This window comes from Varanus komodoensis, unplaced genomic scaffold, assembly GCF_004798865.1.
Source record: "Varanus komodoensis strain SLA01 unplaced genomic scaffold, ASM479886v1 scaffold22, whole genome shotgun sequence".
Lineage (NCBI taxonomy): Eukaryota > Metazoa > Chordata > Lepidosauria > Squamata > Varanidae > Varanus > Varanus komodoensis.
Genome location: NW_025335606.1, coordinates 348605 through 376349, shown reverse-complemented (window position 1 = coordinate 376349; position 27745 = coordinate 348605). Strand labels below are relative to the sequence as shown.

Below are 27745 nucleotides of genomic sequence, written 5' to 3'. Positions count from 1 at the left end.
TTTAATATAAATATTTACTATCATATGATATCACCTTTCAAAGAGGATAGTATTTAAAAGCTGTCAGAATTTGATCTTATTATGATTTGACAGTGTTGGGTGGTATTTTATATCCAACATTATTTGAAAAGTTTACACATGGTGAGATTTCCTGGCACACCACACAGCATGAAAAGGTGCAAATCCACATGAAAGATGCAGATCTGGCATTTGCAGGTCAAACTTTCAATTAAAAACTGATAATTCTCATTTTGAAAATTTCCACTCAGCATTTGGCCAATTTTGAGTCCTGGGGAATATTCATCTCAGCTACGATTCTGACGCAAGCACAAGACTATTTATTTATAACAGCCAAATCCTTTATGACCTTAAAGATGCAGTTAGCTGCTACGTCTTTTTCTGCTCCAGAATAAGCACATGTGTTTTTCTATTTGTATTAGGATCCTAGTAGGGGGCGGGGGGTAAACTTTTCCCATCTACAATGAACCCAGTCCAGATCATGAGCTCCATGCCTATACTGAAATTGCCGAACGAAGATCCATTTGCTTTAAGCTCGACTTCGGGGTTCTGATATTACCTGTATGTCTATTCTCATCCCTTTTTCTCCACCTGAACTTGCCTTAAAGAAACAAGTAGGAAAATAATGCTATCAAACAGGTCCCAGAAGTTTGACCAGTCCCCCTTCCTGTTCCACATCTGTCCAAGCACTTCAATGCTCTTGCCAGGAATTCATGGCTGTTGTAAAATCCATCCCATGTGCACTTCTCAGATTGCTGGGCACCAGTCATGCCATCATCTGCCCATTAACAGCATCATATTTTGCTATCATATGTATTTGCACAAATTCACAGTCATGGAAATTTGCTGTCCTGAAAATACATATTCTTACAGTATAATCCCACTGTAACCTATGGAGAAAATATGCATTTCTGATTGGTGGGTTGTTGTTGCTTTTCCATATTCTTCTATGACTGAATTTGAATAAAGCTGCAGAAAGGGAAAGGGGTCCAAAGATCTCTGGGATCAGTTCAACTCAAGAAAAGCCAATCCACTGCTGAATTCATGGATTGGAGTCCTAGGAACTTGAACCGATTTGACTCCCTTGCAGGTTGCGCCAACAGCCCTCGCTCTTCCGCCCCCTGTGTGGTAAGGGCTGGTCCCCTCCACATGATAAAGGTTTGGAGATTCCCAAAGACTGGACTGTGACAACAAGCTCCCCCGTGCCAGCAGTCGAGGCAGAATGAATTCCTTAGTGTTTATGCAGCACATCAGGTCATACAAAATGTTGCCCTTCAAGGGGACATGGAGGCCTCAGCCAGCAAAATCCTGCCCAAGATCAGGTTGCCTGGTGTGATTTTCTGATTAAGCCTCATTGAGGGGAAAAAGCAAGGCAGAATTATGCATTGTAAGCATGATGCTCAGTGCTCACAGAAGGAGCACTAACCAAACTGGGGGCATCAATAAGGCACCACCACACCTGGGTGGATCTCAGCTGGTTGTTCTTGAGGTGGGAACTCTTCGATCCATGGGATCCCCTCATGGAGGTGAGGTCAGGTGGCCCCCTCTCTCCCCAGCAGCCTGCGGAGCGGCCATATGCCTGAGCCGACAGACAGCCATCTCTCTGAAGAGCTACCAGAGGACAATCCGCTATCGGAGGGCTTCTTCTAATTGAAGAGCAGCCCAGTCCAAGTCCAGCTGAAAGGTCAAGCACTATCAGAAAGGAGAGCAAAGCCCTTGAGGTTGCCCATGAATAGTCAGCAGCAAGCTCAAAGATCCCCTGGCCTCCCTCTTCACCACCAGATGTATTGTATTTCTGCTTACAGTAGAGTAATTGTTTCTACATTTGCATCTATACATATAAATTAGCAGATTTACATTTCAAATGGCTTCTTATGAAGCGCAGATCAGCCATTGTCTCAGGGGTGATTGATTTCCCTGTTATGAGGTCAGCAGCTTTGTTGCAGTGGCTTCCTTAACAATTGCAATATCTCTGGGAAGGATGCGGGGAGAGAAGGCTGGCTGGAAGGAAGGAAGGAAGGAAGGAAGGAAGGAAGGAAGGAAGGAAGGAAGACTACACCACAGAATGAAAGTTGAAAGGAAGTGCCCACCCCTGCATTGAGACACAAAGCGGAGGAGCAAAACAGCTGCGGCACAGCTGGGGAAGCGGTGGCCTTCCAGATGTTGCCGCTGTTGTCCGTGCAGGCTTGGGCTGCTGGCAGCTGGTGCTCAGCAATCCTGAGGGTGACCAGTTGCCTCACAGCCCTCACTTCCGTGCCCTGTGTGGGCACCATCATTTGGGTGCCCCAGCACAGACTGGTAGCCTTTCTCCCACTTCTAGAGGGATACTGGAGGTTGTAGTTCAGGCTCCACCACAGAACTCTTGGCACTCCACTCAAGTATAATTCCCACAACTGTGAGGAGAGACCACGAGGGTTAAAGTGATTTCTAAACAATGGCCACAATCCTGCAGCGCCTTGCACACACCTGGAGGCTCTGGAGGCCCATCTTAATGCTAGGCTGACACTGGATGTGGCCTCCGATCTCTATGGCAACCCAGGGCTGGTGAACGGATGCACAACTGGCATGAAACCGATGCGGTGTGCATCAAGAGGTGAAGAACCAGGTGCTTCTTCTTTAGAAGGGTCCAAGAAAGGGACCGTTTCAACGCCCCAGTCCAACTCTCTCCGAGCTGATGGTTTCCAGATACGTTGGACTGCAGTTCCCCTCAATGGTCGTGCTGGAGGGAGCTCATGGGAGCGGCAGTCTAAAGCAGTGGGAGGTTAGCACGCTGGGTTGGAGAAGACCACCAAAATCTTCTCCAACTGGCCAACTGGATTCTGCTTCGGCTTGCCAGTTGCATCTTCCCAACCGCTGTGGAGAAAGAGTGCTCTGATCCGTGGATGTTTGCCCAACCTGGCACAATTTTCTCACCAGCTTATGCGCTTAAGGTAGTTGCGGGGAGGGTAATAGAATCAATGAGACATTCATGGCCCCCTCCTCACAGGCAGGCAAACGCGAGGCTGCGGCAGCATGTGGCTTTTCATGGCCTTCTGTCAAACCGAAACATGCGCCGGGAGTTTTACAGGAGCCAGCCGTGACCCTCGGAGAAGCCACCTCACCTGCCATAAATCTTCCCAGAGGTGCATTCCAAGGGCCAGCTCCCTTCTTCATAATTCTTTCTGGCTTCCCAGGATGTGGCGCTTCCCGTCCCAACGTCTTCAGCACGTGCCAGTCCTCATTCGGCTCCCAGCCCATGATCCACTAAAGGAAGAACAGCCCTTGCCAAAACCAGCCTCCTTCCAGGGCAAGAGGTGTTCTCTGCTGCCTCCCTCCCCCGTTGGAGAGTCGGCACAGGCAAAACTGGTCTGGGCTGCTGGGGGACTGATCCACCCACCCCTAAAAGCACAGCTCAGTCATGCCGGGGCATTTGTGCCCTTGAGTGGGCTCGCTCCTTCCCAACCCATCACTCTGCACTGCAGAAAGCTCCCTGAACGCAGGCATAAGGGACTGGAGAAGATCCTTCTCCCTTAGTAAAACAGTTCCTAGTCCTCATGGTTCCAAGCAGTGACTAGCAGCTCCTCATAGTGCTAATTCACATTTTAATGCAAACATCCTGATGCTCAGGTACAGCCTGTCTGGATGCCTGGACTTGCGGGGTGCAGTTATCCAAAGCCAAGTGGCAAAGAGTACTTTCTCCTCTCCATCCTCCTGCCCTGTCCTTTCACAACCTGGCTTGTTCATCCATCTAGTGAAGGAAGTGCCTTCCTCATACCCTGGGGGCTCCCATTCCCCCCCCCCCACCCACCCACCCTCTTTCTAGCTCCTCTAACTATTTTCCAAGGTTGCTTTTCCAACTTCAGAGAGTAGTTGATGCAGTTCCTCATACCAGCCACTAGGAGGTGGAGCTCCAGCTTCTTGCCCTGAGGCTGGAGGGCTGCATCTCACTGGAGCTGGGAATCTGCCCTCCCTAGGGCCCCTTAAATTTTGTTTGGGAGCCATAGGATCATTTCCTTAGCCCTTCTACATGTGCCTTGCATTTCCAGTATGTGAACTGAAATCCCATTACTCTTTGGAATTTGCACTACTTTTGCATATGGAAATACATATAATAGCAGAAGTGCACAGAAAGGCCAGTATTAGCAAAGATAACATTAAAACTGCATTCGCTTAAGAAAATTTGTGCTGAGCAATGTGGGCATTAGGCAAATGTGTCTACAGAAATGTTGGTTTCCGAAGAAATGCACACACTGTTTCAGCAAACTTTCAGAAGGGAAGAAAACCTCAGTTCAGAATGAACTGAAGGATTGTATCCAATGTGAGCCCTACACAGAGTAGACCCACTGGAATGAATGAGACTTCAGTCACACTTCATTCCCAATCGTTTCAGTGGTTTTACTCTACATAGGACAAACATTGTCTGTTATGATTGGCGAAATTCTCAACGTTCCAGAGGAACCAAATGAGCCTCTGGAAAAAACAAGAAACTGAAAGGAAACAACACTGACAGAGTTATCCACCTCACATCTCTAGGAATGTGTGCGGAATCCACGTGCGGTTCAGAATTTGCTGGAATCCCTGGGCTTGGCCCCCAGATTCTGGTCTGCTTTGGGACGCCCCAAGTCTGGGATCCTGGAAATCCCAGGCCGTGGGATCCCCATGCCCAGTCTTCATGGAGCTCTCAGCAGGGATGGAGATCCTTGTGCCGAAGAAGGCCGGTCATTGGGCATGTGGGTGTGGGACACCCCTCAGGAGAGCCGCCCCCTAACTGCTGTGCGGGCCGTGTCTCTCTCTCACGCCAGATACAGCTTTCTTTTGGGCTGCTGCTGATGAAGGAGGGTGCTGGGTGTGCAGCTGGACCTTGACCGGTGCTTTGGATGTCCAGGCCAAGCACCAGAGGAAGCCCATGAATGCTTGGAGAGACAGATTCGGAAAGGGTTTCCCCCATCCCTGCGGGTCTCTATCACAGCCGTGCAAGGCTGGCCTTCACCATTCTCCTTTATGAGTCTGCAAAGGGCTGAAAGGCAGACCTGAGCCTGTGGCGCCTTCTATACTGTTGGCACAGAGAGGTGCCCCCTCCTCTCTCCAGGAGCCGAGATATGAGTCGCTCTGCACAAGCTGGTCCACAATCTTTCCGCCAGAGAGCCCAGACTGCAGGCCGGCACTGGGGCTGCACCGCAAGGGCTCTCGCACCCACCTGCGGCCCCTTTCCAGCAGCCCCCACCCCGTTCCCCCTCCTGGCCCAAGCCGTGGGCCAGCCGCGGTGCGATGCAGAGCGCAGACAAAAGCCGTTCGCTCCCCACTCCCTTTCCTTGGTGTGCTTTACCGAGGCACCTGCTCATTGTCTAATCCGGAGAACAAACTCCAAGCAAGCAGGATGAACCGGTGTGCTCTTTAAAAGCGGGGAGGGGGGGGACGAGGGACACCGCTATTGTGCCGCAATAGAAAAGGGCTTCTAATCACTCCATCAGTAATTACAAAGAAGAGTAAATCGCTAATTAAAATGTGAAAGTGTCTGGCGCTGCGTGCAGTAAGAAAGGCTAATTAACCATCAAACAAGAAGCCGCCACCTTGACACCCGGATGATGTGTGCGAAGATACAGGAAATCATAGCAAGGTCCGGCTTTTTCTTTAGCACTTTCATTTCGAGCAGATCTGAGGACTTTTTTTTTTCTTTTTGCACGAGAAAACACAATGCAGGAGCCGTGTGTGAGGGGAATTCGTGGAGAGGCGGTGGAGGGACCAGGCGCAGCAGCCGCCTGCAGGTTGCGGGAGGGCAGACAGAGGGTGGCCACGACCCCTTCTGCCTGCCCCTCTTTGGGCCTTGACGCCCAGAGAATTTAAGCAAAGCGGGGGCTTGGGTGCAAAGCATGCCCGTGTTGATTTGGGGGGCTCGGGGACTGCTTTGGGGGGTGCACCTCCTGCCTCTTCTTAACTGATGCAGGTAGCAAATTTGTTCCTGCGATCTGACACCTCGATTTTCCAAAGCACTTATTTGCACACTATCACACAAACCCCCTGAGATCCCCTTTTGAAAGGGACCCTTTCACACCAACGTGTGCTCAGTCCGGCTGACCTACAATGAGACTCTAGGAAGCTACAGCCTCACTCGTAGTAACTGGCAAATACTTTCAGCCTGTTTGGACACCAAGCCAGGAAAATAAGCCACACTGTCCTGCCTCTCAGGAACACCTCTTCTTCTGACTTTGCCTGCACTGGGTACTTTTTACTTGGACTCTCATTCAGCTCAAGACTTGCTAGTCCAATCATTTGTGAATGCATGGATTGAAGTAGCATACATTTGCCTATGAGAGAAAGGCATGCTCTGCATTGAGGCGAATTTGCCCGTTTTTAGACAAAGCACGCATACTTTTCAGCAATCTCCCCCTTAAGGAAGCACCCCGCCATTCTCTCACACAAATGTAAAGGAGGGAATGATTTTGTGGAGCTCCCTGCATTTATAATAAGTTCTCATGCTTTTAAAAAGCGTAAATATGCTGCCAGATTGAAAAGGACCATCTTTTGATCAGTCAAAATGCTTTCCACTTAGTTCATCCAATGCAGGGGTAGGGAACCCGGAACTTTTCCCAATGTTTTGAACTGAAATTCTCACAATCCTGGACCACTGGCCGTTCCGGCTGAGGTTTCTGGAGTCTATAGTCCAAAATGTTGGGGAGACACCAACCAATTTATTCTCCAAAGCCCAGCCGCCATAACTTGTAATCTGCTTTTTAGATGGGCAAAGACCCTCTTCTTGCATGCACACTTCTTCCAATGTCACAACATACAGTAGGAGGTGATGCTGGATACAACGAGCAAAGCTGGAGAAAGATTAAACAGGATTTCAGAGCAGATTAAATTCCAGGAGTCTCCACTGGGGGGCGCAGTCACGAAGAATATTTAGCACTTGTGATGGAGAAGAAAGCTATGAGGAGCTCAGCCTGTTTACACGGCACAAATCTTGGAGGAATAAACATCGCAGGAGAGGATCAGAGAATGTAAAAACGGCTTTGCTGAGTCAGAACAGGGGTCCAGCTAGCCCAGTATTCTGATCTGGACAGTGGGCAGCCAACCACTCTGGGAGTTCCCACAGGGGGACACAAAAGCGGCAGCGAGTCTGGGGTGGAAATGGGTTTTCAGGGGCAGGGCCAAAGGTTCCCTAGGTGAAAACAACCCAAAATGGGCAATACTTCCCTTTTATTGCCACTCCAACACACAGCCCCAATTCCCTTCTATTTTTGTGATTGTTCTGCTTTCCCATACTTATTTATTTTTGTTTGCATTTAAAGTATCTGTTGGATGCTGTTCGAGGCAGAAGCACTTCCCCTTCCCTGCATGGCTCCTGGCTTTCCAGGCATCACCAAGACAATCAGCTTTGGCGACACAGTGACATCGCAGAGGGCTTTCATGTTGACCTCACTGCAGATGGGTGCAAGTGGTCCCCGGGGATCAAGAAACCCCGCAAAACCCATACAGAGCATCCTCAGCCCCACTGCCTGGGCACTTCGAAATCATTCCTTCCCCCTTAAGTCCCTTCCCAGAGTGGGCCGCCCCACACTCCGGTGGACACTTCTGTCCCCCTTTCACAGCCACTCTTGAAAAATCGCTGAAAGGTTTCTGTGGGTCCTGAAGGCTCCAGGGACCTCATCAGCCCAGCCCTAAAAGTGGCAGGCATTTCTCACTCAGTATGAAAACCCAAGATCCACTGTCCCTGAGCATGGGGTACATAACTCACAGCCATTGGTTCCTCTTCCCCAGAAAGCCGGACTGAAATTTCTCGGAATATTTTGGCAAACGGTCCCCACCCTCGCTCACACACATGTTCCCCACCTGCAAACGAAGTGGCACGTTTGAGCAAACGGACCATCTTCACTCAGCCTCTGCCCTGCAGGCAGCACTTCATCCTTTCCCTGAACAGAAGGCAGGCATTTCAAGCTGCCTAGTGGCCCTTCCTCTTCCCGTGGATATGTAATTCCCTGAGGGGACGATCCTATGCATGCTTGGGCAGAAAAAGTCCCACAGCTCACAACCCGCTAGAAACTGTGGGACTTTTTGTCTAAGCATACATAGGGTTGAACCCTCAGGAAATGAGGTGGAAACTCACCAAACCACCCCCCCACAGGAATTTCTGGGCTCAGAGAGACCCCAGGTGTAGCACTGCTCTGCGACATGTGTCTCCTTTCCCCTTTCCTCTGCAGGAAAGCTTATCTCATGCTAGCTTTTCAACAACCCAGTGAATTAGATAAGACTGAGAGGTAGATAACTCAGCCAAGACCATCCAGGGACAGAGTTTCCTGAGAAAGGGGATTTGAACCCAAGACCCCTCCAGTCTAAGTCCAGCACTCTGTTTGGCTCACATCTGGTTTCATAGGAATAAGAAGGGCAAAGGGACTGGAGTATTGGCTGAATCCAATGGTCCCTGATTGGCTAGAACCACCAGTGGTTCCTGATGGGCTAGGACCACCAGTGGTTCCTGATGGGCTAGGACCACTAGTTCTTGGAGACTGTTGCATAGATATTTCTATGAGAGAAGGATCCATAATTTTCTGTCTCTCTGGTCTCAGGCATAAGGTGTGCAGTTATATAAAAGTGGGCGGGGTTGTGATTTGAGATGGAGAAATTTGTTTCGATCCATTTATTTTTTCATAATTTACCCAGCTTGCACCTCCTGAACAGATCACATAATTGAACACTATCTGCCATTAAAGCCTGCACATTTCTGAGCTTGCAAAGAAATTTGCAATCCCAAATAAATCTATTGCACAGTATACGCAGATTTGACAAATGTGCCCCCTTCTGAAAAAAACATACTTTTGAGAAATGACTGGAAACATGCTTTAATCAAAAGGAGTAGAACGCATGTAATACAAAGATACACACAGCATGTGAAAATGCACAAAATAGTCCTGCAAAAAGGAAAAAGCAAGGAGTACACTCTGATGCAGGCATGAATTAGAGCGAGCGTCCAGACAGGATTTGGAGAGTTGTACCAAGGCTGACTCTGCTTCTGCTCACCCCCCTGCTTGCAACGCCTTTAGGTCTTGACAGGAGCAGACATCAGGCAAGCGCAGTCTGCCAGTCAGGGACCGGGCTCTGCCCAGGCATGTCTTTTGCAACGCTGAGAAAGAGCGAGACCGTTCTCCTCCTCCTCCTGTCATCGCTCCATTTGGGGGTGCAGCTTGTGCAGCCATCCAGGAAAGGTTCTCAAGCACTGGAATGCCTGTCCCCGAGGCTGGCAGCAAAACCATTTGCCTGTGGCTCGGACCGCGACTCCCCAAGTCCTCTTTGCCCAATGTGGAGGTTAGCACACCTGCTGCCAGCCCCAGGGGAGTCGCCTTGCCCAGTCCCTGAGCCTCAGAACAGGGAGATGCAGCCTTCCTCTCACCACCCATCCTTGGCCTGCTTCTTGCAAGCCTTGGCTTCCCCGCCCAGCACTGGAGGAGAACTTGGCTTCTTCCACATGCAGCCTGGAGCCCAGCCATCTTCCGCAACCTTGCTGCCTCCTGCAGGATCCATGGAGCACCTCAGGCTTGGCCCCCGGCTTTGCCATCCCAGCCTGGGCGGAGACAGATCTGTGATGGCTGTTCCGGCAGCTGTGGGTACTCAGGGCAATTTATGAAGCCACAGGAGGGATCACAAGTTGTTCCCAGATGGGATCCCAGACACAAGCTTTGCTTGGAAGAAGGGGAATCTATCCCATGCGGGAAAGAACCAGCCTCGATTCTACTGAAGAGTGAGACCGTTGCATCTCATAACGGTCGTCTCCTGGCCAACAAGGGACGGCCCATGGATGCTGCGGTTCTTCAGCTGGTTCCCCTTGGCTGCGGTGACACAGCTGCTCACAAAATGCCCCTTGCAGCCCCTCCTTCCCTTCCTCCAGGCCCAAGGCAACCTGTTCACACAGGGATGCAATTTTACCAGGAATAATAGACAAATCAACTAAAACTTTAGTTAACTGAGAGGAGCCAGTTTTAATCAGCGGAATAAAATATTAATTAGCAGAGTGAGGCATTAGAGGCGCATGCCTCCACCTTGGTTCAGCGTGTTTTTGCAGCAGCAAATGAAAGAAAGAAACAATGCTGATGTCGTTTGGACAATAATTATCCTTTTTGCTTATTGCATTGAAAGCAACCTCATTTCATAACTCAGACAGGTTTGGCAGTAAGCGGTTTAAAGACTTACGATACTGAATTCAGCACTTTTCTGCCCTCAGACCTGGGAATCCAAGATATCCTGTCGCCCCTCAGATGCTCTGTAGGGTCACAGAGCACCTTAAAAAGCATTGCCACTCTCCAAGCCACAGGAGACAGAATTGAACCCTCTGACGATTTTTAGCTCAGCTTATTTCACATCGAAAGCTGTCTCTAAATTGCTGTTATCCAAGATGGTCCATTTTAAGCACAGGGCAAGTGGGCCCCAGCCCAAGCGCTGATTTCTGAACACTACCAGTGTTTCCGATCCCATATCTGTGTTCACAAATATCCTCTAGCATTAATAATAGCATTATTTTGCTAGTATTATGCCTGGAAATTGGCCTCCTTTGTCCCACGTAAACTGCAGAAAGCCTTCAGGCAAACGAGGGCTTAGGTCCCATTGGAAAAGAGGCCCCTGTCGGAAGCCCTGCCACTGCGGAAGCAGTAGGCAGTCCTGAAATAGGTTGCCAAAGTTGATGCGAGAACTCAGTTGACCTACGTTCCTGCGGCTGCAGCTCTGTGGGACCCCTCTTGTTCCCGGCGAGCGACCATTTCCATATATGCCGCAGTCGGCATGCAAGCGCAAGGGTGCTGGCCAGGGGAAGCTCTTCTTTGAGGAAAGGGAGACGATCGCCGGCGATGCTTTTGAGTGGTTTTAACTGGGAACTGCCGCCTGGATATGCTGCGTTCTCTTCCGTTGTGTCGTGGATTCCTCCTGGGCATCCGTCTGGTCCTCTTGATCTGTACATGTACCTTTTTCTTTTACATTTTGATTTGAGAGGTTCTCCTGGCACCAACGTTATATTCTTTTTGGTGTCATGCAAAACCCTTTTTATTTTCCCATTATTTTAATGTTTAATTGATTTTAATTGGGGTTTTAGTATACCATGGTCAGATGCTGTGAGGCTGTTCTGTTTATTTATTGTTAGCCGTCCCAAGAAATTCTGTAGGCGACGGGATAGAAAAGCGTTTCATAAATAATGAAATAAAGAAATAAAATTTTCTTGGGTGGCTATTGCAATCCAAGAAAAGTCTCTCTTAAATCCTTACACTTTGGGTTACTTACCCAGAAGGTCTGAATGACCTTTTTATTTTCCCGTCATTCTAAGAATTAGAAATTTTAATTGGTTTTAACAGCCACAGTCAGTTTTTGTTTTTTATTTTTGTTTTGCTTTGCTTTTTATTTTTGGTTTTGCTTCTGTTGTTGATTTGGATTTGGATTTTTAAAGACATGTTTTTGCTGTTGATGGTGGTCATTTGCTGTTATTAACTGTTATAATTCTTGCTATTTGTTGTTGTTTTAATTGTTGTAGTATTGTAAGCTGTCCTGGGACATTTTTCTCGTGTAGACAGGATATAAATGTGATAAGAAAGAAAGAAAGAAAGAAAGAAAGAAAGAAAGAAAGAAAGAAAGACAGAAAGATGAGTTTCATAAGGCTGGGCTACCAGTCGTCGGAGCTGTGGGCTAAAAAGCTAAATTCGTCAGGCTAAAAGCTAAACTTGCAGCCCATTGCTTTGCAGGCTGGTCGAGATGCACCCTTCCAGATGGGATACCCTCCAAAGCAGCGGAAGCCCGGCGTGGCAGCCACAAAAGCAGCCACGGCGGCCTTGCCAGTGAATGCGTGATATTTTTTCCTGCTCTCTTTGTTCCAGCTGATGCAGCAGCAGGCAGCGATCATGGCTTCCGTGGCTCAAGGCGGCTACCTGAACCCCATGGCGGCCTTCGCTGCCGCTCAGATGCAGCAGATGGCGGCACTCAACATGAACGGCCTGGCCGCCACGCCCATGACGCCCACCTCAGGTGAGGGCCCCGCAGCCCCGGGGCTGCTCGGGGCTCCCGCATTTCTGCTGGGCGCATGAAAACACCCGTCCGGCACGCGGCTGCTCTCCTCGCCAGAGGCTCTGGTGCCTTTCCAGCAGAACTGAGCAGGGGGTTGGACAGGATGAGCTCCATGGGCTCATCCAACCTGATGGTTCTAGGAACCTGAGTTTCTGACAGATGTGGGTCTACACATGGACTCTTTGTGCAATGGGGAGCAGGATGAGACCAGTTGCCTGGCACTCAGAACCTCATCCTGCCTGACCTCCCGCTGGAAAGCATCCACCTCACTTCCTTTGGGAGGGACTCCCGGAGAAGGACCCTTGAAAATGACCTCAGGATCCAGGTGGGAACGTGTGGGGGAGGTGAGCCCTTCACTGAATTTGGCAGCTAATGCGGGGATTTCAGGCAGCGTGAGGCTCCCTCCAGAGCAACAGGAAATACTCTGAGCAGCTTGGCCTTTTCCCAAGGGATGTGCAGCCCCAAAGGGCATCTGAGAGCCGGCGGCCGCAAGAAGCAACCACGTGCAGAGGAAGCACCTCTGGGGCGGGAGGCCACAGGGTGGACCCTGAGGACTCGCCTGGGCAGGCGAGCCATCGACACGCAGGACTCACAGCACGCTCTTTCTCTTCTCCTCCTCGTCTAGGTGGCAGCACGCCTCCAGGCATCACCGCACCAGCCGTGCCTAGCATCCCATCTCCCATTGGGGTGAATGGTTTCACTGGCCTACCGCCACAGGCTAATGGGCAGCCCGCTGCAGAAGCTGTCTTTGCCAATGGCATCCATCCTTACCCAGGTATGTCGGGCCACCTCGCTTCCCCAGCCTCCTACTTCCATGGCACCTAACCCAAGACCAGGGTCCTGCTCTGTCCAATTCTTGTGTCTGACAGAAAGAGGGCCTTCCAATGTGTCTGGGCAGGGTCTGATGGTCTGGGTGGTTGGCTGGTTGACCCATTTACTGATTTTGGAATAGTATCCCATTTGACCAGAGTCCCCAAAGCAATTCATGGCATTTCATAGAACACAATTCCATTGAAAGCTTGACTCAACAAAGGCAGAGGCGACAGATATTTGGGTCTGCTAGAAGGGAAACTTCCCCTTGCCCCACTCCCCACAACCAGCCGGCTTGTCTAGGAACCAGGTGTGGAGGGCGCTGTGCTGGCATCTCTGCTGAGGTCTCCTAGCCATGCTTTGGTCCCTGGTGACTTGGATCAGTCCAGTGGGTGAGACGATCTGCTGCTTTAGGTTGGGTATATTTTGCAAATTTCAAAACTTGCTCTCCGGCCCTGAAATCAGATTCTTACAGTGGCGTTTGTAAAAGCCATTGGGAAAATCCCTATTTAAGTTGAGAACCATTTTATGATAGTCCTGCAGAAGAAGCTGCTCTAGAGACCTCTTTACCCCATCCGCTTGGGGCAAGAGCCTTGATCGGGGCCCCAATCCATGGTCACCACCTCTTCCTGCCCCTTCTCGGCGTCTGCTGTGGCACTTGGCCTTCAGCAGCAGCGCAGAATGCACGATCCTCCAGACATTGTAGGACTGCAAGCCCCATCAGCCCTAGCCAGCATAGCCAATGGTGAGGCATGATGGACACTGTAGTCCAGCCACAGAGGCTTCTATTCATTGCAAATCTAATGGAAAACATCTTCCAAAATCAGAGGGTCCAGGAACTACCCCGTAGCTTGTGGAGCAGCATTCCAATGAGCGTGGGAACCGCTTGGAAGTGAACGTGCCTGGGTTGCGCATGTTCGGTCTGTCAAAACAAGCAGCAGCGGTGTGTTCAGAAGACTCCTCGTGAGCTGGTTCACGTGATAAGCTGCTGCTTGAGTGTCGTGTTCTGAATGTGCCCTGTGTGCGCCCTCCTTCGGTGTCTTGCTTCCAAAAGGTCGACCATCCATTGCGTTGCTCTGAGATTTGCGCACTTGCAAAATTGCCAATAGTGCAGCGAAAGGGCAGGGCATAAATCCTGAGCATCAGTAATGGCAGCTGCTGGGCTCAGCCACAGGCCCGGCCCGGCCAGCATCCGGCATCCAGTGGAGGTCCTTCAGAGGCTTCCTGGCACCTCCCAGCGGCTTCAGGCGGGGCTGCCTGAACTCGCCATCCAGCATCACACTGGAGTCACAGATCGGTGGTGCAGCCAGGCTCCAGGTTCGAGGCTCAGTCCCTGGCCTGTCCGGCAAAGGCTGGAAAGAGCCCAGCATGAGACCTGGGGAGCCGCTGCTGCCAGTCCGTGTCGGCAACACAGGGCTAGATGGGCCACAAGTCTGACTCAGTATCAGGCCAGTCCCAGCACACTGAAAGGTCTCAGCTATAGTCCCTAGAGTTCCCAGGAAAGGCTGGGGGAGATCCAGCCAGAAACGTCGCAGAGCTGCTGCTGCCAGTCCGTGTCGGCAACCCAGGGCTAGATGGGCCCAGGGTCCCCCTCAGGATAAGGATTCCTATGCATACATCGTGAAGTCCCTCACTAGCCAGGAGCACCCAACCCCTGGAAAAGTTTCCGGAAAAGCAGATTTGGCCTCCAAAGCTGAAAGATTTGCTGACCAAAAAGGGAAAGAGGGCTGGGACTCCGAGAATGCCAGGCGGCCCTTCTCCCAGGCCACGGCCCAGGTGAAATCAAAGGGAGATCATCAAAAAAGCCGACGGCAGGTCACCGCTTTCTGCCTGCTCAGCTCATTCTTTCCGTTATTGTAGTAATTGTTGTGTCTGAATGCCTAATTAATTACAACAGTAAACGCACACTTCTTTAATCACTGCATCAGCTGTCCTAATCAATCTTCATAATATGGAATCCGTAGTATGGCACCTATGAATTTTAATCTACATAAATTTCATAGGACCTCTTGCAAGCTTGTTGCACCAAATGATATAATTATCATTATAGATTAGGCTTGGGAAGTAGATTAGGCTTGGGGAGCGTGGTTTAAATTGGATTTAGGCAGGAGGTGAGGTGAGCGGTCCCACGTGCCCGCACCACAATTCGGTCTGATCCTGACCTTGCGGAGGTGGCATTCCAGGTGATGCCACGGCACGAGCTCCGGGGGCCGCTGGCAGCCCGAGGACTGCTCAAACTCTAGAGGGTGCAGAGTCCCAGCCCAGAGGGCTTCTCTCACTCACGGCTCACAACCAATCTTCCAACGGGAGCATCCACTTTTGACATGCCACCCATAGAGTTCTGGATGCGGTCCTTGCTTGGTGTTAGAGGGCTAGCCAGCATGGACCGGGCATCGCAACTATCTGGTCTTGCGAGCTTGGGAAAAACTGTGCTAGAATCAGTCTAAGGCCGACTCCTCTCAGTTTCTCCTTTTTTTTCCTGCATAAGGTTCATTCTGTCCTGTTTCTGCAGGTTTTTGTTGAAGTCCATATGAAAATTGATATACAACTTTGTGTGTGCTTATCTAAATGCAGTGCTTTTTTTGTAAGAAAAAGGGTGCCAGAACTCATGAAATTATTTACCTTTCGCACGTAGTCAATCACTGTACGCACACCCACACACGTCAGTTGTGTAACGAAACATAACGGTCGCTGCCCACAGTAAGCACTCAGCGCGCGACCACACGACCAGTCACAAGCCGAGCAGCGCCATCACAACCAGTGTGGACGAAGCACGCATGCCTCGGACTTGACACACAAGCAGCCCACATGCACCGTTTTAATGATTTTGCCGCCGACCTGCTACGCTCGACAGGGCGATGCAAATCCACGTGGACCAAACATCAAATCTTCAAAAGTTACTTTTAAAACTTGGAAAATCTGTTGAAAAAAGGTGCCAGAACTCCGTTCTGGTGCGTTCCATGGCAACAAAAGCACTGCCTAAATGTATGCATCTTTCCAGCAATAAGAACTCTTCCACACTCTTTCCCAAATACGCACAATTCTGCAAGTGCATCCCCCAGTACTGTGTGATTTTGTGCACAAGTATATGCAATTATGCATGTACTTTTCCTGACTGAATACATGTTTGTGCACACTTCCCCCATTCCATGCATTTTGACATGTATTTTCATAAGAAAACGGCACCTCCAGGTATTACTGTACTGCTCCATTCCGGTCCCTGCCAATATTTGGAAAGTTTTGCATGATGCCGGGAACTGCACAAATTTCTCACCTTTCTGTAGGCACATCTAGAACCCATTAGAGACCAAGGCTTAGAACCCAGAAAGCAGGAAGACGGGAAGAGCTAGGACTAGAAATTCAAGTAGGCATGGAGGAAAGCTGCACTCTAGAAAGTCTCCAAGGTATTTCTGGCAGGCTGCATTTCTGGCTTTCTGGCACCTGGAGACATCTCATTCCAGCAGCCCTCTGTGACAACCCAGCGTGTGGTGGCCTCATGCCTCCTTGTGGGGTGAGGCGGGGAGGAAAGGATGCAGGCCTGCTCTTTCCCTCGTAACCGGTGCTCTGCCCTCAGCTTCTCTATTTTTAACCTCTGATTGGTGTAAACCTCATAGCGGTGGTGGCATTTCTCATGGAATTGGGAAGTTGGCCTTTCTTGCACCCAGCGGTCTAGTTCCCTGTTCCCCTCAGTCCCACAACGCTCCTTGATGCTCACTGGCCACCCTATCGATGCTGGAGGCCTGCCAAGCTTCCCTGGAAGAGGAAGCCCTCCTTGTCAAGCCGGCTGCAGCATTTGGGGCATCCGTCCAGCAGAGAGTCGGGGAAGTGACATTAACAGATCTGCTGAAGGACTTGGGAGTCGTTTTTTGACTCCTGCCTAATGAATAAATGCTGCCTTCATCAAATAGATATTTATGGTTGTCAAGTCGGTCATTAGATTGCTTTATGTCTCCAGCTTTATGCAAGGTTCTCCTCCATGGTCACACCGGGTCATCTTGGTCAAGATCACCTTACACAAGAGGCCACTGCTTTTGAGAGTGCCTCTTCCTCCGCAAGGTGGGAAGGTGGAACGGAGGGAAGGCACCCTCTGTCCCTCGGCTGGCCTCGGAAGCGCTTGCCCCAAGTGGACAAGAGATGCTGCATTCCCCACCCATTTGACCTGCTCAGTTTTGTCTTGAACCTCATGGGCAGGATCTGTCATCCCCGCAGGCCAGCCACCATCCCTGCTCTGTCTCTAACAGTGTGCATTTGCATGCACCTTTATTGCACTGAAACCCACACAGCTGAAGCATGTGGGAACAGGCCCTGGGATTCATCACTGCCTGTGGGTTTCCTGTGAGGGGAGCGGGTTCCAGGAAGCATCTTCCCATGCACAGTCCTTTCCACCACGTAGCTGTACAAACGGTGGTTAAGGTGTGTGCTCGGCACGGCCGCAAACTGCAGAAGTTCCAAATGTGGCAAATTTGGGCATGCAGAGCTATTCTTTAGGCTGCCATTCCCCTTCTGCTCCTGTTCAAGCCAAAGCAGGATGCCCAGGAACTGGGTCACATCGCTCAGGATTTCCCAAACCCCTTGAACCTGTAGGATGGCTTCTATGCACAAGCAGGGTCCCCGATGCCATCAGAACAAGAGAGGAGTTGCTTGCAAAGCCGTCCAGCAGGCTACAGAAGATGCTCTGGTTCTTTTGAAGTCAAAATCTGCAGATTCTCTCCATTTGACAAATAAACACCGGTGAACCATGCCGGTTTTGTTTGCCAAGAATTGCGATGAAGGGCTTTTGGTTTTGTTCTTGCTTGCCGTATCTGGCCAAGTCCTGGCTCACATTCGTAAACAACAGTTCTGTGCAGCCATATAAGCTTCTGTCGCTTAATGGCCTGCGATAAATACCTGTGACAGGGCAGGATAAGACCACCCAGGGTCTCTGTCCAGGCTTGCACTGATGCTGTATCTTGCCTCCAGGTGATTCCCCCCCCCCCACAGATAGCAGGGAAGTGGGGCAGGCAGGGCAGATGGGGAGTGCACCCACAGCCCTCAAGGAACTGTCTTGAAAGCGCAAAGCTGCAGGGGCTGCATTAACGCCGGACGATGCAGCGCCGATCAATACGAACCGGTCTCCTAACAAGAAGTGAAATATTAGGGCCAAGGGGAGACTAGGGGGACGAGATTCAGCCAGGCCTTACTCTAGATATTTTGTGGCTGCAGATACGGGAAAAGTGAGTGTATGAAGTTCTGTAAGCCAGGGGGAAGAGGACGGTGGAAAACCCCAGCCTGCTTCAGCTTAACTTCTATTTCTAGGCAGGCTTTGGAATATGATGTTTCAACATGCCAGTCCCTGCAGATGTCGGAGGGGCAGATGCGAGAGTTACCTTCAGAAAAGCTCAGACTGCGTGTGTCGAAGGAAAGCTCACTTGAAATCCATTTGGATTGGCCCAGATGATGCCACTGGAAGTTTCGGCCCATTCTAAGCTCCATGCCGTGCTGAAATACCAAAGGCTCCCTTCCATTTCCCAGGCTCACGTTCCCTTCAGTACTGTCGCAACAGCATCCCAGGTGGAGGGAGCCACAGGAATTCTCCCTTCCCAGGGCTTTGGGGTCCCTGGCAAATATTTAGTGGCTGGCAGTTCTGGTTGCTTCACTGGGCCAAAGTGGCAAAAGGGCCGTAAATGTGCTTTTTTCCTCAGCAGAAGACTAGCAATTATAGAAAACACAGAAACAGAGCGAGTCAGCAGGGGCCTCCTGGGCCATCTAGTCTGACCCCCAGCTCCAGCCGGCTCTGCTCAGGACATGCCCACCATGCGCATGTCCAGCCTATCCTTGGACACCCTCACCGGTGGGGCCTCAACCACCTCCCGAGGAAGCCCATTCCACACCCTCGGGGTCCTGACTGTCAGGAAGTGCTTCCTGGCATCCAAATGGAACCTTGGCTCCCTGAGCTTTGCTCCATTGGAACGTGTCCTGCCTTCCTCTGCAGGGGAGAACAGGTCTCCACCCCTCTCCATGTGACATCCCCTCACATATCTGTATGTTGCCAACATATCCCCTCCGAGTCTCCTCTTCTCCAGGCTGAAGAGACCCAGTTCCCTCAGTCTCGCCTCATACGGCATCCCCTGCAAACGGGCCACCAACCTTGTGGCCCTACGCTGCACTGACTCCAACCTGGCTATATCCCTCCTGCAACGAGGGACCCAGAACTGAGCACAATATTCCAGTTGTGGGCACACCAGAGTCGCACAGGGAGGTAGTAATCAGATTTGCTTGTACCTACAGCGCTCTTGGAATCCTTTGAAGGACCACTGCTTTGATTCAGCACTGCACTTCTCTGCAACCCCTGCCCAGGAACGTCCTCAAATGAAATGGGATCGGGTCCAGTTCCTAATGAGAATTGCGCTTCGCCCGCCAAGGAGAGCCAAGGCGGCGCACGTGCCTTTAACCCTCCGCTCTCTTTCCCTCTTGTGTCTCCACAGCACAGAGTCCCACGGCGGCCGATCCCCTCCAGCAAGCATACGCAGGAGTCCAGCAGTACGCAGGTCGTTAGTATTAACACTTTCCCCCAATAAACCTTTCACTTGCCTGATGTGCGCACCCTTCGCAGCTGGCACACGGCAGGATGTGTGGGAATTCCATGTCGGGTGGGGGGAGAACGCCCTTTCCCCGGATGTTTCCCGTTTCATTTGCTGTGCTTCCGCCTGTCCCGGCCTGCATCGATTTCATCTGCAGCGCATCAAGCCAGTGCGTAGCATAGATTTAAGCCGGTCACATGTGCACAGATGCCGTCAGAAGTTTTGTGGTTATTTTTAGTGGCATCCTTGCGTGATTGCATGTTCTACAAAGGCATGCTTTCCTCTTGTGAAGGTCCTAGTCAGGTTCATCCTCGTTTTGAGCTATTCCTTTATTTATTTTTTTACATTTATTTTATTGATTTAAAACTTTTCTGGATCGTCTGTTACCGTAGTCTCGGGCAGTTTAACAACAAGACAATATAAAATAAAACAAAACACGGCGCCCTAATAAATGTTGCAGCCAACAATAATACCCCGATTAAAACAATCAAATCTTAAGACATTGGGAGAATAAAAAGGTTTTAGCCTGGTGCTGAAAAGAATAAAGTGACGGTGCCAGGCAAACATCTCTGGGGAGCGAATTCCACAATCGGGGTGCCACCACAGAGAAGGCCCTTCTCCTGGTAGCCCCCCTCCTAATCTCCTTCAGGGAGGGCACCCAGAGAAGGGCCTCTGCCCCAGTTCTTAAGGGGTGGGCAGGCACCTATGGAAGGAGATGCTCCTTCAAGTAGCCAGACCCTAAGCTGTTTAGGGCTGTATAGGTCAGCACCAGCACCTTAAACTGGGCCATGACTTCAACTGGTAGCCAGTGTAGATGGAAAAGGTCATTTAAACGTCATTTTAATTGTTAACATTATTTATTGGTTTTATATCTCTGGCCAGGACGTCTCCAATTATATTGTTTTATATGGTTAACGTGTATTTATTTATTTATTGTTGTGAGCCGCCCCGAGGCTTCGGTGAATGGGGTGGCATAGAAGCTTGCTAAATAAATGAATAAATAAATGGACCGGCATTATGTGTTCATATCTGCCGGTCCCTGTTAACAACCTGGCAGCTCTATTCTGGACCAGTTGAAGTATCCAGACCGTCTTCAAGGGCAGCCCCACATAGACCTGCAGGGCCTTATTTCCTGGCTGTAAAAGAACTTGCCTGTTTTTCCCTCTGTTTCTGCACTTCTCAAGCAAATAGGGTCAAGGAAATTGTCACCTTCCATCACAAGTACACAATGCCCTCTACTGGGCCACACAAATGGGCTACAGCGAGCACGAAACTGACCGGACTCTTTACAAGGGGAGGCATCTGCCGCGCAGCATCCAGGACAGCTCACAGTTGAGCATATGCACTACAAATGCGCTTTTTAAAATGCTCCAGTGTGCAGCTCCCCCTCCCCTGCAAAATGCACACATTGCCATTTGTGCAAAGGGCAGCTGACCTGCCTCCCCACTCCAAAAAGGGCAATTTTTCCTCAGAAGGTAGGCGGGGGGATGCTCGGCGTACTAGACTGGACGTGTTGAGGACCCCCACAAGACTCAGGCGGAATGGAATCCCTGCCTCGCACATCCCTGATCAAATGCTTCGCATCTGAAAAGCACAACTCAAAAAGTGCACCATACCGAGTTGCTCAAAGGGGGCATTTATTCATGAACCCTTTTAGTACATTTCTAGGCAGTCTTTCCATTTGAAAAAGTGCCTGTAGAGGGGGGCCATCTCCACACCATCGCAGAAGCAATGAGGCCCCAGAAGCAGGGGTGGGTGGGAAGGTCCTGGAGCACCTTCCGGATACCTCCTAGGATGGCCCCTCTGGCCTCCCCCTCCCCCCCCCAAATATCCCCATCGGCCCCTCCCTGAGGAGACAGTTCCCTGGCCTCAGAGAGAAGCTGGTGCAGTTCTCGCCAGGGCAGCAATGGAGACAGCGAGAGACAGTGCCACCTCCCAGCTCTCAATCCAGAGCAATTTTCTCCAGCCTTGGGCTTGAGAAGCAGGGCCCTCACACAATAACTAGATGCCACAGGAGAGTTCCCTTTAAAAGTGTATTCTTTCTTCTTTCCTCCTTTTTAAGAGCAGTTAAAATATATTTGCATGTGAAGCCAAATTTACAGCAATGCTCCACTTTTGTGTGTGTTGGGGGGGGGTGCATCTCACAATATCCTGCAAGCATTCAAACAAAAGTGCAGACTCTAGAGTTGAAGACAGTACCCCACACTCTCCCTCTTTTTCCAAAGCACAAGTTTCTAGGCCTGATGGAGGCTTGAAAGAATATGCCAATATCTTATAGAATGGCTGAAGCCACAGGTAAGCTGTCCAGATGGAAGGGCTTGAGAGCCGTTGTGCTGCTCCCAACCCCTTCCCTTAATTAGCAGCATCAATTATGCAAAATAGGAAAGTTTGCAGCTTTGCACATCGAGTGTAAAAATAGAAACATTTCATCTGGGCAATTATTTATCTTTAAAGCTATTCATCACATGCTGAAGTGTTTTTTTGTTGACGTATATCTCCGCAAAAGCAGAAGAATTCAGTGGAATGTCCTGGCTTTTGTTTGCCAATTTAAAAAATGCCATTTTGGCCGTTTAATAAGTGACTGCTAGCGGAGAGGAACTGCTTTCAGCCTTCTCTTAAATAGGACAAATCTTTGTGTACTAGCGTAAACCTGCACTAACACCCCCACCCTCAAACACACAAAGCCTCAAATGGCAGTGTGTTATTTTCTAAAGTGGCCATTCAAAGCTTCCGCGGGCTCCTGAGAAAATTGTCCAAGGATCACGGCCTTCCGAAAACTTTTTGTAAGCCAAGTTGCCCAGGTAGAAGATTCTTACTGAAATTGGTTGGGCTTTTCTGGAATGGTTCACGAGATGCATTAAGCAGCCTTCACAATCGTTCCCAAATTAAATCTCACCATGTGCGGCTGAAGCCGGGCACCTCTCTCCATGCTCTTCATGGAAGGGATACAGGACAACGGAGGATCGTGCTAGCACCTCACCAAGCAGCAGCTCCGCCTCGGCCGTAGCAATCGCTTGAGGAGCTGCATAGCCGTGCCGGGAAGTCTCACCTGGCACTTGAGAGGCAGAGCGGGGCTAGCGAGCAAGCAGACAAAGGCGGGGAGAGGAATGTTTGGGAGCAGGTCAAGGCAGAGGCAACCCAGAGGTCCTCAGGCAGCCCTTTTGCCAGGCCTCCTGTCCTTCACTTGCAAAATGCAGTGGGGCTTTGACGCGGCACGCTTGCCCGCGAGGAGACCCTCCACACCCCTAAAACTGGTTCTAGGTGCTCCGTTTGCTTAATGCTTCAGCCTTTCGCTGCAACCAAGCCATTTCCTTCCCGTTGCTCCTTATTCCACCGTGGACTGGAGATGTTCCACTTGGTTCACCATGAACGGTGTCGTTCACTGGGCTTTAGCTCCTGCCAGTTACGGGCCACGTGTTGGGCAGGCGGGCCCTGGAAGAGACCTCCGATGACGAGGCCTTGGGCCTTTACCTCACCAGTACCCATGCCGACGAGCCAGGCTGCGAAGGAACCCTAATGCCGAATTTGGCTCAAGACACAGTGCGCCTCACGGCCGCTGTCCGTGGTGCTGATGCCTCCCCTAGCAAGGCTGTTGTGTGAGCTGAGCCTGAGCTCACCATGCATTGCCCCTTTGCTTCTTTCGGGAAGCTCTGCGGGCTAAAGCAAAGATAATTTGGCACACTTAACTGAAGCCTGACCTTGACTTCTCATTCCCTATCAATGACTTGGACCCAGATCACGATGCTCGTGGGGACAGAGGCATCACAGGGCATGGGCGACGGGTTGGCGACAACCATCCGCTGTAAGATTTAAAATGTTCTGGATGCAGGCTCAGCCGGCACAACCCACGCTCCGTGGCCCTGAATGTGGCCCCACAGACTTGCACGCCGAGTCCACCAGGACTCCTTGTTTCTTCTTGTTTTTCCCTCCTCCTTTTCTCGTGCATTTCCTTCCAGAAAGCTTAGAGAGGCTTGCATGGAGCCCCATAAAAGCCCTGAGTAGTGTCAGTCCTGCGTGGCTGCAGCGGAGTCCCAGCAGCAGGTCCCCCTTGGCCATTCACAGACCCTGTGAGGCTGCCCTCCTGGGACCAGGAAGAGGTGCCGTGGCCCCGCTGGTCCACAAGGGGGCACACAGTACAGCAGGAGTGGTCAAATATCTGGCGCGAAGGAGTTGCTTTGTTTTTTGCTAGAACCTCGATGTCCACCAGCCAGAGCTAGATGCAAAATGGGGGCAGAATGCAGGTCCCCATGTGACTCTGAGCATTTCTCAGCCCAAATGGTTTTCGTTACATTTGACACACCTGAACACTCACACCTGGTTTCTCCCCAAGATGTTTTCACTGGAGTATCCTGATTTTGGAAGTAGGGGGGCAGGGACCCTTGCAGGTACGGCAAGGGGAGCTGGACACGGCTGTCCACCTACTGCAACTCACCTGAAGTCCGCCAGTGGTTTCTGCTCTACCCTTTGCCTCTGCTGTACTTTAACTGGAGTGTCAAGGTGGAATTTGCATGTGTGGATGAGCCTTCATGCCCCAAGCACCACAAAAGAAACCCTACAGCTCACCCAACAGGATGTCTTTTGGCAGAGTCTCTTGATACCTTCAGACCTGGCCTACAAAGAAAACTACACCTATGCCCAAAGAGTGCTAAGAGTTACAACGTAGGAGCAACAAGAAAAGACGTTCCAGTATCTGGGCTTGTGTTGCAATAAGGAGATACGATTCTTGGTTGGGGTCCTCATCAGGGTAACGTTCTGGTCCTGCTATTATCCTGAAATCTTCCCTTCTTTCTTTTCTCCACCTCTTCCCCCTGTAGCTGCTTACCCTGCTGCATATGGCCAGATAAGCCAAGCCTTCCCACAGCCGCCTCCAATGATCCCGCAGCAACAGAGAGAAGGTGAGTCTTTGGGAGGAGTCGCAGACCGAAGGCTGGTCTTTCCAGAGCTCCAGAAACACTGGCTCCCAGACAGCCGTCCAGGTCCCCACCCGTCCTTGTGTGCACTGTAGAAAACACCGGGCTGTTGTAAGAAAACATGCAGTTGCTCATGGATACTCGTAGGTAATAGCAAAAGAAGGCCCATGCCAGAGGTCAGCAGAGAAACTAAAAGGAAAGGTGGGGCAGAAAACTATGGAAGAGGAAACAGTGAGGATTCGTAGGTTTGTCTAAGACATTGGTCAGAATAGACATGGCCCCTCTATTAAGCAAACCAAAGATGAGGAATTAGTTTCAACTAACACTTCATCTGCATTAAATATTCTCACTTTCAGGCACCCCGTGTTGTTTTAACAGGTATCCACACCACAGTTATCAGGTCTTTGGTGAAGCTTCACATGCGGCAAAACAAAATTTTCAGGAGTGGTAGTGCATGCATTTTCTGAGGCAGAAATTATTTCTCTGTAGAAAACACCATGCTGGGTGTGAAGCTACCCCGGAGGGTGACAGCCCACTGGTTTTCTGGCAATGCTTCCATCCAAAAACTCTTTTGCCAGAAACCACAACAATTTTATTTTGGAAGTGTCTGGACTGATCCTTGAGTTTCAATCAGCCCCAAGAAATCTGCAGACTGTACCTCCGTGACTCCCTTGTTTCTTCCGCTCATTGATTGAGCAAGCCTGGCTCTTCCTGACAAAGAGGTTCTTCACCTGCCGATATACCTGTTCTGTAGATAACAACAAACCCACTATGGTCCACCAGAGTCCCACATCTTCTGTTCTACTTCTCCTAACAGAGAGAAGAAGAAATACTGTTACTTTGATGTGAGTCCAAGTTTGGTTGTATTTGTTCTCTCTCTGTGGTAGCTACTAGATGGCTATGGTCCATACAGAACATAACAAAATAATGAGAAAACTGTGATATTTTGCCTCTAGGGTCTCCTGGACACCAGCTTATGAATGACACCAGGGCCTGATGTTTATCTGTACCTGCATTTATCAAACACAGAAATCTGGTATAAAATGAGACAGAGAACCTTAGAGGGATGGGAGAGGAATCCATCTGGGGTAGGAATCCATCTGATTCCCTAGGTTCAGCTCCCTGAAATCCAATCCACTTGCCAAATTCCCGGCAAGCAGGCAAACATTCATGGAACGCTTGCCAGGCATTGCACAGAATTCTTCTGTGGGCCAACAAGCAGGGAGGAGGGTTGGTTGCCAAGCATGCTAGCTGGTGTGCCCCTTGAAGCTCTGCACCTTCACCGCCTTCAGCTGTTGTGCAACTGGGGGTCCACCAGGATCCACAGACTTCCTCTTGGCTCAGCTCACGTTGAAGGACCAGGCCAAACATGCGAGGAAGTCTGCAGATGCTGGAGGGACAGAGTCCAAAAAGGGCCATCCCAACCCTCCCTTTGAGTACGTTGCCAGTCCCAGTCATTCACACAGCTCTACTTTTTGGGAGCCTCAATATGTGCATTGAAGGTACATTTGTAATTCTCTGCTCATGGTGCTTTGCTGGGGTTTCACACAGCAGGTCGTCTCCCAGCAAGCTCCCTGTTTACAGCCATTTTTGTGCTGTGTTTTAGAATAAGGATAATCAGCTACCTTTTAGCTATCATAATAACTCATGTCCCTGTGTTTGGACAAATATCCTGTACTGGAATGCCATGTTGTGGTTGTGCAAGCAAACATTTAAGAAGGCAGAGGAAGACCTATGAATAAAGGACCTGCTCTTACTCCTGCAAAGGAAAAGACAAATGCTGGGTTAAGCAACTCAAGCAGAGAAGCCCTCAACATGCAAAGTATTCCTTTATTAACTCGGTGTCCAACTAGCCTTTGGGCCACTAACTGTCTGAACATGGAGGACTGAGGCTGAGAGAAAGTGAACAGCCAAAGTGTAACTGGAGAGCAATGTAGCTCCAGTATTCCCACTCCATTTCCCAGATCTTTTCTGAAGTGTCCATTATTCCAAAGCAGGACCAAAGCGCTTCCTCCTCCTTGGCTGCACAGAATGGGGGAAAAATGGAGGAAAGGATGCCCCGGGCTCCATCTTTGCTTAGCAAGGAGTGGAGAAGGTGCTTGGATGACATCTTTCAGGCATGTTAGCAAAGAGGAAGCCACACTACATCTAACTTTCTGGAGAAAGACAGCCATGCATCACTTCACTGGTGATAAGGAGAGGGACCCCCGTTACTCTCTCTGAGCAGAGTTCTCCTTCTTGAGGACTGACTTGAGAAGAGAGAAGCTAAGCCCCAACAGGACATTTCTGACTGGAGACCCCAAACATCAAACACAGCCATGAAACATGAAAAGTTCGGATGGGTCTAACTGAGTCTAAATATTCTTAGTCCTGGAGGAAGAGTTTCAATGCCAACTCTTCTCACTGAGAGCAGGAACTGTTCTCCACTCCACATCCTGTAACTCAATATTGGATAGAAAGTAGATCTTCAGATGTTTGGGACTTCAGACCCCAGCATTCCTGACCAATGGGCATGGTGGTGAGGGCTTCTGGGAGGAGAAGTCCCAAAGAACTGCACACCTACAGTCTGACCACCGTTGGTCTAGCAGGATTGCTTGAGGGACCAGAGTTGCATGCCATGTAGGTTTCTGTGGGTGACCCACTCTGCCTTTGGAGGGGTTGCTGCAACCTTGACTCTTCCGGAACTTTTCAATGTTCGGATTAACGCCTCCCTTCTCCAGGCATTAATTCATTCGTTGGCCTGGCATGGTGAACCCAAACCTGCTCCACTCTGTTGGGATAAACTTCATGGCAGTCAGGAGCTTTGCCCAACGCGGCGGATTGGCTGATCCTTTTAGCAAAGTAGTGGGGAAAATTGTGCTTAGCAAGTCTTCATCTGGGCTTCATTTTCTATTAATCCAAAAAGAAAATGTGGAGGGGGAAAGTGCCTTCAATCACACTGAGGCCCGGGAATTTTAATGAGCTTTAAATGGGTGTCTGTCAGAATCCTGACTCGGCGGAACTACTCCTGCCAGCCGGGGGAGTGAGTGATGGCCAATAAAAACGGGGAGCACCTCTCTGCACTCGTCTCTCTAACGGGAAAGGCGAAGTTGTAATTTGCTATGTTATGACACTATAATTATGCCCCGATGAAGAAAGGGAGAACATTAAAAATCCTTCTCTTCTACATGGTACAGCCCATTCCCTCCCTCCCTCCCCCCGCCATTGAGGAAGGATTGGTTTAACCCATGCTCTGCTGGTCTGTCCTGATGGCTTCCAAATGGAACTTCAGGGAAAGAGACTTCTATGGCGATGGTCCCGCCAGATTCCGTCTCAGATGCTGCCATCAAAATCAGTCACACAACTGAGTCCAAGTGGCCCCTCTCTTTGGAGAACCAGACCCGTGTCTTTAGAAAGGCCGTGTCGAGCCTTTCCTTTCTCGCACATTTCCTTGCA

At 50.2% G+C, this 27745-nt stretch overlaps 1 protein-coding gene across 46 annotated transcripts in view; it reads left to right on the top strand.

Moving 5' to 3' along the window:
• The window catches only part of CELF4 (CUGBP Elav-like family member 4), an 818464-nt gene that overhangs the window by 776010 nt on the left and 14709 nt on the right, over positions 1-27745 (top strand). For 9 of the 46 annotated variants that reach the window (XM_044431451.1, XM_044431430.1, XM_044431412.1 and 6 more), the window contains 5 exons: positions 11844-11991; positions 12656-12805; positions 19305-19370; positions 19590-19592; positions 24215-24295. In XM_044431451.1, the coding sequence (XP_044287386.1) occupies positions 11844-11991; positions 12656-12805; positions 19305-19370; positions 19590-19592; positions 24215-24295 (448 nt within the window). The remainder of the gene's footprint in view (positions 1-11843; positions 11992-12655; positions 12806-19304; positions 19371-19589; positions 19593-24214; positions 24296-27745) is intronic. The other 37 variants (XM_044431420.1, XM_044431440.1, XM_044431415.1 and 34 more) reach the window with 6 other exon arrangements.